Genomic DNA, 13,224 nt, shown 5'->3' on the forward strand with positions numbered 1-13,224 from the left:
ACAAGTGCTGAGAATAGGAAAATCGAGAAGAAATGTGTACTCCCAATTATCGGACACACAAACTACCCCAAATCCATCAATGATTCTGATGGAGCTGAAGTCGCTCTGTATTGACAGCACTGGGCCAACAACCAACATTACTATAGAGCTGCAAAAAGTCACTTCAGGCAAAAGCAAACTCCAGAGAACATCATTAACCGAGAAAGTGTTTAATTTTTTTTAAGCCATCCTGTAAAAATAGCCTGTCTATGTAGTTTGCCCGGTGTGTATCAAGAGCCTGACCTTTCTTCTCCCCCTTATATCAAAATAATTTATCAAAAGCAGATCTTTTTTCTTACCAGAAGCTCTTCACACTGATTCAGTACGCTGTGTTTCTATTGTCCTCCTATGGAACCGCCTTCAAAACGATACAAACCACATCACGTCGACACAATTCCTGATGCAAAGCTGGCTGGGTGCCCCAAATCAGGGGGGCTGTGGCCAGGGTCACCTCTGGATTATGCCCTCACTCAACCACTGACCTGCTGCGTAGTCCTGAGCACGTGTTTTTCCACACATCTCCATACCTTTCCTTGTTTCACATTTAATCTTCATCCTGAAGAACTTGGGATCTCTGTCTTGCAAGAGCTTGGCCTTAGAAAATGGAAGTTCTTACCCTCTTTCTAATTTTTTAGAGAGCTTTAACACTGAGCTTCAAGGCTTGGTTATCTTGGAATCATACTTCAGATGCAAGGTGTTAATCACAGAATCATCTAGGTTGGAAAAGACCTTGAAGATCATCCAGTTCAACCACTAACCTAACACTGTTATAAAGTATTATTGGAGTGAGCAGCTCCGGTTAGACTGTTAATGACAGCAGCGGGAGAAAAACTTTAGGATGACAATTCTTCGTATATTGTAAAACCAGTTAATTTCTACAATGCTTATTAAAAAAAAAAAAAAAAAAAAGACAAAAAAGGGTACATGGATTTAAGCAAAATAGACCTTTCGAGCTCATGTTTCTGTATTGGGTTTGCCTGGCAAGGTTTTGGTAGCAGGGGGGTTACAGGGGTGGCTTCTGTGAGAAGCTGCTAGAAGGTTCCTCCCTGTCTGATGGAGCCAAAGCCAGTTGGCTCCAAGATGGACCCACCGCTGGCCAAGGCCGAGCCCGTCAGTGATGGTGGGAGAGTCTCTGGGATAACATATTTAAGGAGGGAAAAAAGTTGCTGCAACTGCATCCAGAGAGAGAAGCAAGAATATGTGAGAGCAACAACTCAGCGGACACCCAGGGCAGTGAAGGAGGAGGGGAGGAGGTGCTCCAGGCCCGGAGCAGAGATTCCCCTGCAGCCCGTGGGGCAGCCCATGGTGAGGCAGCTGTGCCCCACACCCAGGGAGGCCCACGGGGGAGCAGATTCCACCTGCAGCCCGGGGAGGACCCCACGCCAGAGCAGGGGGATGTGACCCCGTGGGAAGCCTGTGCTGGAGCAGGCTCCTGGCAGGAGCTGTGGCCCCATGGAGAGAGGAGCCCATGCTGGGGCAGGTTTGCTGACAGGACTTGTGATCCCACAGGGGACCCACGCTGGGGCAGCCTGTGCCTGAAGGGCTGCACCCCGTGGGAGGGACCCACGCTGGAGCAGTTCATGAAGAACTGCAGCCTGTGGGAAGGGCTCACCTTGGAGAAGTTCATGGAGGAGTGTCTGCCGTGGGAGGGACCCCACGCTGGGGCAGGGGAGGAGTGTGAGGAGTCCTCCCCCTGAGGAGGAAGGAGCGGCAGAGACAACGTGGATGAACTGACCACAATCCCCATTCCCCGTCCCCCTGCACCACTCAGGGGAAGGAGGTAGAGAAACTGGGAGTGAAGTTGGGCCTGGGAAGAAGGGAGGGGTGGGGGGAAGGTGTTTTAAGATTTAATTTTATTTCTCATTATCCTACTCTGATTTGATTGGTAATGAATTAAATTTGATTGGTAATGAATTAAATCAATTTTTCACCAAGCCGAGTCTGTTTTGCCCATGATAGTAGTAAGTGAATGATCTCTCCCTGTCCTTATCTCGATCCACAAGCCTTTTGTTATCTTTTCTCTCTCCTGTCCAGCTGAGGAGGGGAGTGATAGAGCAGCTTTGGTGGGCACCTGGCATCCAGCCAGGGTCAACCCACCACAGTTTCATAAAAAAAGTATACTTCATGAAATGGATCTTTCTCTCCAGACAGCACATGTACACACAACTCACTGCCATTAGGTACAAATGTCACACAGGTATAAACGATCTGGACAAATAAAACAAGAAAAAAATAGGGTGAACTTCCACAAAAACCCATTCATCAATATTTTCTACATATGATTTCTCTTAAATAAATGCAATTAACTGGCCCACAGTCCAAAGGCACTATTTTTATGTGCTGCATCTTCTTCCCACAACTGCTATATTATATAGGTCTCCTAAAATTGGAGTGCTCAAGACATTTTTGGGGTAAGTGATGCATTGACAAATGTCAAAACAATGTAGGCTGCATGCAGAACACTGAAAACATTGTGTTGGGGAACTATACCCCAAAAAAGGTTCTTTCATGGCCTTTCATTTTGAAAGAACAAATCTTTGCTGATTTTGAAAGAGATGGTGGCCTTCGCTAACTTCCAAAGCAAGACAACTTTTGGTCAAAATCTATTTTTTGTGGTCTTGTGATAAAAATAATGCTAAACTCTACCTAAAATTATGAGCTTTTTGCCCTAATTAAGAGTTTCTGAAAGAGAATTTTAATCCAGCAGACTGCAAGTATCTCTGATGTCACTCTGTGAAGCCAGATTTTGAACCAGAAACTATTATTTCATTCTGCAGCCACACAAGTCACAGGCCACTATTCCACCATGACAGCCACAGCGTAAAAGAGCCGAGCAAAGATGATCCCTGCTGCTTGCTCACTTTGTATCTGGAAAATGGCAGTGACAGATAGAGGGAAAAATAGATTTACTAGTATGAAGCTGTCCTTGATAAAATACAGTTGAATGGAAGCAGCACAAGGAAAAGATTACAGAAAAAAAGTGTAATTTTTCTGACATCAGTCATACAATTACATTTGCATTTGGAGGAGGGAGAATCTCAGCTGGTATAAGCTGTTATAAGCGTATCAATAAAGCCACGCTGATTTATAGCAGCTGAGAGTTTGTCCTGCAGCGTATTCATCCATGTGCGATGCGATAGATTGGTGCGTTAGCATTTTCTCCCTGGAGACTTTGGTTCAAAACCTATTTAAAACACAGCGAAAACAAACGGGCTGGTCTCTAAGCAGATGTCCCTGGAAATCTGTTTACATCATCACAGTGACAGCAGTTTAGTGGAAAGGGTTTTCTCTGCTCGGGGCGGGGGGCAAGGGCACGGCAGCAGGTCCCCAGTGGAGCTGCACAGCAAAGCTTCCTTGGTAACTCCTGAGTACCCAGCTTGCAGGACAGATTTGATGTCCACAAACGCACAGGATTCTGTACAAGGTGAAATTAAAAGATTTAAATAGAAATATTGCTTAGTCTTAGTCTACAATCTCGGAGCAAGACTCTACGGCACTGTGCTCTGCCGCTCCTAGCCTGCACGCAAACACCACCTCACACACGCAGGTAATTGCTGATTTTTGATAAGATCTTTCGCATGCATGAAATTAAACACAGTTGTAATCCTGCAGGCTCGGGGTCACAGTTTCAAAAGCATTTCAAGAAAGTATAAAAGCTCCCTGTGATCAAAGGAGAGGAAACAGTGCTGTGGTTGTAGTTACAATTACATCATCTCACATACTTTTGGCCAAGTAGTTCTGGGCCCAGTTTTGCCAGAGGAGATAAAGCACATACAAGCGAAGACAACTGCAGGTCACTCCGGCACCTCCTGGAGGTGCACCCCGAGGCCAGCCTGGAAAGCAACAGAGTTTCTTGCCTGAACCCAGATCCACTGAGTCTCACTGGGATTTCACCAATAATTCAGCAGCAGATCTGCCTATCCATGTAACGTAAGTAATGCTTTTAGGAGCATTATCCACGCATGGTTTTCCCGTACATGGAATTTGGCAGGAAGCCATTCGACCAAATGCTTCACATTGCAACAAAAATCTGCAGACTTTATTTTTTTTAAAAAAACTATACTTATTAAAAAAAAAACCCTCCTACTAAAGTAAGAAAGTTATTCATTATCACCTCAGGATCAACCATGCAAGATCAGATAGTTTAATATGCAGATTTTAAAGGAAATATCATCCTTCTCACCCTTCCCTTCTCACCCTTATCATTTCAGAAGCAGCAGCTCCCATAGTGAAAACTGGGTATTTCATATAATGAAATACTAACATAAAAACAGAGTTATCAAGTCCAAGTCCCATCTATCATAAGTAACTATACCATTATCCCTTCCAGACACTGATCAAATCCCAGTTTATGAGTAGTTTGCTTTTTACTGCTATTATACAAAATGAAAAGCTGTTCCAGAGCCTCGTTGCTCTGACGATGACAAGCCTTCTTCTTTTCTAGGCAAAATCTTTTCACGGCCGGTTTATACCTGTTTTTCCTATACTGAGTGTGGTCCTTAACGTGAATTGTTTTTCCCCTCCCTGGGGTTTAGTCCCCTGATGTATTTATAGAAAGATCATATCCTCTTTCAAACTTCATTTTGCTAGGAATAGTGATGTTAGAAATAGACTGATGAATTTACTATATTAAATACGGACGGACATACATACACACACACACAGAGGCTAGAGCACTCATTTTAAAAGAAATGCAGAAAATACAGATGAGTCAATCTTTAGTTAACAGTGCATTATTTCAAACATGTCAGCAACAAATGTAAATACAATATAAAAGACAGATCAAGTTCAAAACTGATTTTTAGGGGTTTTAGGTCTAAAGACTATCCATCTATAGAAATACCAGAAAGCCTACCTGAAATTCCGTAAAAGTCTAGTCTGGGAACAGTACCAAAAGCCCACAATGAGTATCATTTCTAAAAAAGAGAGGTGGGAGGACTCAAAGTACATTTGGATAAAAAAGCCTTTAGACAGAGGCTAGTTTGGGTGGTAAATAATCTGCAGGAAAAAAAAGAAAAAAAACCCATAAAATTGCTATTAAAAAAAAACCTAGAAGGAAGAAAGATTGAACATAATATTTGTCTGTTTAGGGACAATTTCATTCTTTCATAAAAATATTTTCTAGCTTTGCTGCTCTGGTACATCAATCCTGAGTACTCTAACTTTTGACTTATAATGATATTCCTTCAGATACAGCTTCACCGACGGAGGAATGGGAAGGGCATCAATACCATCATAAGTTGTACAGTTGCAAATAACCGTTCTACATATATGTTGAAGAGAAAAAGGAAAAGTCCTGTTTAGTGGAGTGGATAAAAGCGGTTCAAAGAACATACAGGAACTTGGATCTTTGTAGTGCTCTAAGAGTCCCGTGATGTCCGGAGAGTGGAAGACACAAGGATCATGGGCATCAAAGCTGAAGTTGTGATTCCACTGCTCTATCCGCGCGTGGAGGGAACGACTGTAGCGCCTGAAGCTCACAGAAAACAAATAGTCTTCCTGGGCAGAATCTCGTAACAAAAAGGTTCCCTCTGGCTTTCCTTCTAGCAGTGCCTCAGCTGCATATTTATCCATGACTCCCCAGTAGCAGGGATTGTTATTGATCTGGAGGAGGTCTGGGACTAGGCAGTGGACATAATCGATCTGTGTATGGTATTTCGGAGGTGTTTCCATCCGTAGCAGCTCATCATCCGTTTCCCATTTGGGCTTGTTTCTTTTTCTAGAACTTGTGCACAGTGTTATAACTTCATCGTCAGAGTCCATATCACTCTCATCTTTGCTGCTCCTTCCCACCTTACCTGTGACCGACTCAGACCTCGAATCACCCCTAGAGGAACCGCTGTCAGTAAAGTCACAGGACTGGGAGGGAGAGTCCGTTCCCCCATTGGCAATCTCATCGTCTTGCAGCTGATCCTCCCTTTCCTCCTGCTGGGATAAATCAGCAATTATCCAGTCTTCTGCTTTTGGACTTATAGGGGCTGTATGTCTTTTGATCAAGTGCCACCGAAAAGCTAGCTCCGAGCGCGGAGGGAAAGGACACTTATCTAGCATTAACTCACTGATATGAATTTTTCTTTTTGATGGCAGTCCTGAGGCGTGCCGACTGCTACAATTCTTTATGGGAAAGCACTGACCCACAGCATCTTGCAGCTTCTGTTTGAGAGACCGTCCTAAAAACCTGTGACCGCACGAACGGTCTAGATCCAGCTCGATAGACGAGCAGCTATACTTCCTCTCTTGGCTCCTTAAATTAGTCCCTGACCTTCCTGCAGCACTTGCTGTTTCAGCATCCGAACAATGCTCACTCTTTTTTGACCAGGAGAGCTTCTTTCCACTCCAGACGTAACCATCCTTTCTGTCCGCGCTTCTGCTCCGGCTGCTTTTGGGTCTCACATCTGCGTTTTTAAGATTACTGTCCTTATTTTCTGCCATTTTGACAGCTTTGTTTCACAAGTTGCCAGAAAGCTCGCTGTGTTTCTTGTAGGGTTTTTCTACACAAGGAAGCTTCCTCGAGGCACTTTCTGGAAATATCTAAGGAGAAAGAAAACACAGCTAAATTAACAGCTATGCATGCACACAACACAATGCAGGTGTACACTGGACAACAGCAACAATTAATTGCTGACCACGTAAAAATACTACAATCAAGCTGAATTCACTAGTACACCCCATAAATACCATCCTGATCCCAGACAAGGCTCTCTTAACCCTTCCTCGGGAAAAGAATCCTCCAGAATAAACCATCTTAGGTGTTTTTGGAGCATCCATTCTGACTATGCAGCAGAGCAAAGTTTTAGGTGTTGGTAAATGGACCAATGGACCCCTACTGTGCTAGGGTCCATTTTAAAGGGAAGCACTTCACGTGGCAGGTGATACTGCTTTAGCTGTTTATTGAGCAAATTCTGCATCTCTTCCAAATAACCTTTCAAGAAGGAACAAGCCAGAACAGAAACAACTAGGTCAGAGTACAAAGAGCTACTGTACCTAGATGATGTGCCTGTTTGCTACTAATCCACAGGGTGGGATGCTAGAGATCTTATTCTTAACTGACACTTTTGGGTCACTTTCTGGATAAAAAAAAAAATAAAAATTATAGCAGTCACAGATTCCGTCAATTTCTGAAAGCTGTTTTCCTCTGCCTTTTCAAACAGAGCTAGAAAATACTGAGCCCCTAAGGGATTGAAATATCTGGGGCTTTACATACTGAAAAGGATTAAAACAAATCCAGTCCCTTCCTAAAAGCAATTTTAAAAGGCCGTGAAAGATGGAACTGCTTATTACTCATTAGAGAAGAAAGTTTACATTATTAAAATCAGTGTTGCTTTGAGACCTACAGTTGCTGATTTCATTCTCTTTTGTTTCCAAAAGTGTATTGAATTTTCAAATAGATAAGAGGTTTCCTTTTGAGTGTTGCGCTTTGAAAAAGAAAAAAAAAAAATCCCCTTTTGATTAATCAGTTGAAAGTAGAGCAGAATTTTTTCAAGGTACATAGATAGCAACGTGTTATGTATGCTATAGTCTTCCGAGGCATGGCAGAACATAGAAATATTTTCCATCACGTACCACGATGTCTTTGCACCAAAACGATGCACAGCTCCTCTATTCCACTGGGTTTTTTTGGCTGTGGATTTTCTGTTGTGTCTTTTCGTTTGTTTTTTTTTTTTATTTAAACTAATTGACATGGTAAATACGAAGCAGGAAAAGAAAAGGGCATCCACTTCCTCTCTCCATTCAATCCATTCTCATCATCAGGATTAGCCAGCATGACACAACCTCTCTGCGGTCCCCCGGGGGCTGCGCAGGCCGAGTTTTAGCCTCTGCTTTCAGTAAAAGAATAAGACTGCCGTGCCAAAAGGCTTACATGCAATCTGTGGGCCAAATACATCCCAGATGTAACTTTCACCCAGGAATTTTTGACATTGCATTCCTTATTTATAATCCACAAACCTGAGAGCTGTGGGGGAAAGGAAAAAAGGAGGGAAAGGGAGGAGATGCAGAAATGTAGAACGAGGGTAAAATAGGTTAAATATTGCAAGTATGTTGAAAAAATCTGGCATTAGAGCAATCTAGATGAATAGTACCTCACTGGTACCAAGTGGAATCACAGAACGGGGTCCATATTCCAGCAATTACAAATCAAAGATTAAAATAAAGATGTCTTTTTCCTCTCTCAGGGTTTTGCAAACCACTTTTCAGTGAAAACATTGCAGGCCGCATTGCAGAGAGGAGAAAGGCAACCTTTGTGTATGAGACCCAAAACACCTTTATTTAGAGCAAGATTCATTGACTGCTTTTGTAACATTGATACTTTTCATCCAGAGACAACTAGAGTGGAGCACCAAATTTTCTCCACAATTAAAAAAGAGGAAAAAAAGCAATCTCATTTATCCTGGTATAACTGCTAAAGACAAAAAGCTATTCTAGATTAATCCTGTGATAAAATACATTAACTTTCTATATATGGGATTTTTAATTGGACAGAGAGATATCATTGAGGTTGCAAAGTCAAGTACTTAAAAATTAGGATATGACAGTTTGTAATTGCTTTTGAAACCTTCAGTTATCTCATTCTGCACATCCAGCCCATATAAGGAATAAGAACACGCTTATTCTGATAATAAAAGCCAGAATATGGGCTTTTAATTAAAAACTGCAAAATGTACAAAACCCAGAAGTACTGAAAAGGCCCATTATCTCCTAACTTCAGCCTTGCAACTGAAATAATTTCAGTGTTTTACGTCATTTCTAGGTTGCTGTTGTATTTAACTGTAAAGCCACCTTCTACTTTGTACCTTCCTTCTGTCACGAATCACCAGTGGTACCTGAACCCTGAAACCTAAACTGGAGAAACAGCACGTGATGCTGTAAGACATGCACCATTAGCCAGCAACAGAGAGAGCTGTTTCCCTGGGGTTTGAAGGCTGCTGGAACCCAGGCGCCAATTCTGCCACGTCAGAGCAGTAATTGCTAATCAGACACAACACCAGACCCGTGAAAAGAGCACGGAATAAAGGAAGAAAAAGGGATGCCATCCTAGTAAAGCCAGGTTTGAACGTGACCTTGCGAAAGAAAAGTAAAAGATGGTTCAGGGGTCAGCTTGTGACTCAGGAGACAAAACCTCGGTTGCCAAATGTGTTACAAATGTCCGCGTGCTCGTGGGCAAGCTGCCTTCTGAAACACACATCAGCCACAGCGTCGTTAGGTGCCCAAATCCCATCGTCTGGCATTACCAAAAGGGGTCACGCCTTCATACCCTTCCGAAGCCGTGATTCACAGCCCACCAATAAAACGGGGACCAAAAATAATCCGGGTGTTGGAAAGAAAAAGTCATAAAGGGCAGGGAAGCATTCAGTGCTGCATTACCACTTAAGGCTATCCACATAACCCAGCTATTCCTTGTGCTGAAGCGTCCAAGGGAAGTGCCGTGGACCAAACATCCATTAACGGCTGGAACACAACTGAAAGAGCAGGAGGGGAGGGCAAGGACAAACGAGAGGGAAGACGGCGTGTGCTTTTCCCTACAGGGCAAGGTTAAATGGAGGAGTCCAGCACTGTGCAGCTTACACGCATCAGTTCTGAGACCCTTTCGGTAGATATAATTAAGTCTCCTGCCTACAAAAGCTGCCTTGTACATGGGGATACCTTAGGCATCTCAGAAGCAGGCAGATTTGACAAAACCCTTACGCTTCAAACTCTTCTGCCTGAGCAAACGGCAAAGATAAAGCAACATGCAGGGATAAGCAGAGTTCACTTCGGGTCACGGGATCCGGCTTCTAGTTCAAGGTTATCCAACGCTGTCACAGCTTACAGTCCCTGAGGACAAGCAGAGAGATGGGTGGGTTTTGTTGTTGTTTTTATAATGTGCACAGCTCCCTCCTTCAGAAGCACGTCTCTCGCCAGGCTGCGGAGGGGGGGTGCAGATGGCTGCCCAAGATGCTTTTTCTTTCAAGCACTGATGCCTCAACACTAAAACCCCAAGCCCAAGCTAAAAGCAATATCTAGCAGCTATTTGGAGGCAATAACAATATTACCTCCTAGCCAGAGGTAGGCTGTAATCAACAACTGTGATAAGACAGTTACAGCCTCACCATATGTCTAATTAAATCAGTGGCAAGTACTCAATAACTCCAGTAGGAGAATCAAAACTGTAAGCACAGACAGACTTTTTTTTTTTTTTTTACTTATTCAATAAATACTGAACCGCTTTAACTCGATATTTGTGTCCTGAGCTGCTGGATCCTTGCCTCTAACCTGGTATCTCTAAGTCCTCTTCATCAAGCTGCTTCCCTTTTGGTGTAACGAAGCAGCAGAATATTGTATGTCATGTCAGCAAAGCACTGCCTGAGGCAGAGATGCCCACCCTCCCGCTCGGAGCGGGACCGCTGCCAGCGTGGGCTCAGGGGACCCACGGCGTGGTCTGGCCACGTCCTGAAAACCTCTGAGGATGGAGGTCCCACCACCTCTTTGGTGCTCCCACGCCGCACAACCCTTCTCGTGAAGGAAGTACTTTGCAAGTTTTCTGTCCAAGTACACAAAAGCCAAAGCGTCGCTGTGTTATGCCTCTAATTAAACAAGAAAAGGAGATTCACACAAAGAGCAATAAATCCACTTTGGAATTGTTACAGAAGCTGATGTTCTTCTAGAGCTGATAAAATCCTGAGAGAGAAGAGCAAGCTGTAATAAATTGGACTACTTTTCCTTTTTTCTTTCAACTTACATAAAAGTTATTTAAAAAAATTCTCACCGGTCACATGCTGTTTTCATTAATTTCACCCAATTAGATTTTGGCCACAAGACCGCATTTTAAAACCTGACCTTCCACTGAAGTTGAGCTGTTATTGACTTATTTTGGAAAAAAGCCCAACCTATTAAGGATAACATTAAGTCCAAATTCCTCTGTCTTAACTTATTTTTCTTCAGTTTTGACTATGTTTATTTTGATTTATGATACTGTTCAAGAACACCTAAACTAGATTCCAGAGGCCCTTCCAGCAAATTAAAGCAATAATCACACACACACACAAAAGAAAGCGACTGTCTAAAGATACCAATCATAACTTATAATGCTTCTTACTTGGAAATACTCTTGATTCACCCTGGGTCTGTATACCCCCAGAACTGGAGGAGGAAGGGACATGCAGTCATGCCCACCTACCCCCAAAACTGGGGCTATTTTATTCATATCCAAGAGGTAAAAGTGATCTGGAAGCAGGTGCCAAAGGTGAGGGCTGCTCTTTTCTACTACTTTAATGAAACTCTGCTTATGTGCTGAAGGAGAGACGCACGCAGCGCTCGGCAGACCGCAGCAGCGCTAAATCAGTAAAAGCTTTATGGTCCATGACCAACACTTCGTGCTCCACCCAGAAACCGAAGAGGAGAGCAGCACGATTCCCGGCGCCCGCCCTGCCGCTCCGCTCACAGCCGCTTACACCTATTAATCAAGCCAGCAGCAGGTTGAGTTCCCGACCGGATTTAAAGAATAACTTTTCATTTGATGCCATGCCACTTCGGACATGACAAAGCCACAGGGCCTGCAGTCCCTTGGCCAAATGACTATGGGATCCCCCCCACCCCCCAAAAAACCTCTCCCCAGTTCTCCCATGCCGTTCAGAGTTATCCCAGCAGGCAGCACCTCCAGACAATTAATTTAGTTTATATATAGAACTGAACTTAAACCGGCTTTTGCATTATAAAATATTTTAGGTGCAGTTCGTATGAGAGTTTCTGCAAATTAAAATAATAAAGAAAAATAAAATACAGTTGACATACATTTGTCTCCGTCCCAGGCAGCGGCTTGCAGGAAGGCTGCTGTAAGAATAGCTTGGTCTTCCCACTCATCTGATAAGCGGTTCAGCTCGAATCATTTTGCTAGAACACGTTATCCTCACCAGAAATCACGATTTACTGAAATATGTCAGGATACACCCATGGAAACCATGTCTCTACACAGCTTCCACGAGGTTTAATAATGAAATCTGGGCTTTTCTTTTTGTTTTTTTTTAAAAGAAGCGTGCCTGCTTTGTAATCCTGTCACTTACTCATTCATGAAAGTACCAACAGTGTGACTGTTATGGAGAGTCCGACCACATTTCCAACATAAATAAATCACTCTGCTCACCCCAACCACTGATAAATCTGCTGCAGAACAAAACTGAAGATAAAGGGTTTTGCCTGGAAGCAATTTTTCTTAGAAGCAGGAATAAACTGGGCCGGATCATTAAAGCTGCATCAAGGGAAAATAGAGAACTCTGGGTTGTTTTTTGTTTTTGTTTTTTTTTCTCCTTATTTCAGGTACATCAAGCTCCAAAAATTTTTGTCCTTCGAGAAATAAACCACGCCGCTTTCTTCCTATTTTTCAGCACGCGAAAGCTTAATGATTTTTGCAGTGCAATCGCTACCTGCCTCACTACGATCGCTGTCAACTATATCGAAGCGCACGCATCGGGATGGCTATAATTACAGAGTAATTCCATAATTACCGTAACGATCGCCAAATGGGTTTGATCCTGCAGCCCTTACTCGGGCGAGAGCACTCCCCAGCCTCCCTGCAACACTTTGCTGTGATGGGGATTTTGGCTAAGTGGGGACACTGCCCCTCCTTTGGGCTTTCCTTGCCATTCCCGAGCCTCTGAGGGGCTGCCATGAAACAGGTATATACCTAAATGCATACAGTGAACACATATGCACTTTATACATTAGGATATATACATCGGGCATGTCCCCACCCGCAGTTTTTTCACAGGAAAAGCGGGCACCCACCGTGGACCGAGCCCCCCCCCGCTGACAGGGGCGCAGACCCGCCGCCCCGGCTCCTCCCGACCCCAACTTACGATCGTCCGGAGGGAGCGGCCGATCGGCGCTGCCCGCCCCGGGGAAGCCGCTCCCTCAGCCGGCCAGGGCGGCCTGACCCGCGCCGGAGGCAGAAGGAGGAAGAGGAGGAGGAGGAGGAAGGTCGCCGGCCCCTCCCGCTGTGCGGGCTCCCGCGGGGAGCGCGGCGGTGGCAGCCCCGTGTGCCCTCACCCGCCGGAGCGCAGCGGCTGTGAGGCGGCCGCGGCCGCGCCTGCCGCCGCCATCCCCGCGGGCTCTGCCTGCCGGCCGGCCGGGGCCGGCCCCAGCCCCGCCTGCGCGCAGCCCCGCCCCGGGCTCTGACGGGCACCGGCCCGGCCCCCGGGGCGGGCTTGGGCG

General features: G+C 44.6%; 1 protein-coding gene across 3 annotated transcripts; it reads right to left on the reverse strand.

Annotated features, from left to right (window-relative positions):
• Positions 1-4,708: 4,708 nt before the first annotated feature.
• SOCS4 (suppressor of cytokine signaling 4) lies at positions 4,709-13,138 on the reverse strand. 3 transcript variants are annotated; one of them, XM_074821097.1, is made up of 3 exons: positions 12,870-13,128; positions 9,724-9,852; positions 4,709-6,570 (listed from the first exon to the last, which is right to left on the reverse strand). In XM_074821097.1, the coding sequence occupies exon 3, from the start codon at positions 6,469-6,471 to the stop codon at positions 5,161-5,163; it is 1,311 nt and encodes a 436-aa protein (XP_074677198.1). In that variant the 5' UTR covers positions 6,472-6,570; positions 9,724-9,852; positions 12,870-13,128; the 3' UTR covers positions 4,709-5,160. The 3 variants fall into 3 exon arrangements, with proteins under 3 accessions (XP_074677198.1, XP_074677199.1, XP_074677197.1); XM_074821098.1 differs by having other exon boundaries at positions 9,682-9,852; XM_074821096.1 differs by lacking the exon at positions 9,724-9,852 and having other exon boundaries at positions 12,870-13,138.
• Between the last annotated feature and the right edge of the window lie 86 nt (positions 13,139-13,224).

This window comes from Strix aluco, chromosome 4 (assembly GCF_031877795.1).
Source record: "Strix aluco isolate bStrAlu1 chromosome 4, bStrAlu1.hap1, whole genome shotgun sequence".
In the NCBI taxonomy this organism is placed as follows: Eukaryota; Metazoa; Chordata; class Aves; order Strigiformes; family Strigidae; genus Strix; species Strix aluco.

Bases quoted from the DNA above. Each gene is read 5' to 3' on its own strand.
- SOCS4 (XM_074821096.1), bottom strand. From the start codon at position 6,471: ATGGCAGAAAATAAGGACAGTAATCTTAAAAACGCAGATGTGAGACCC.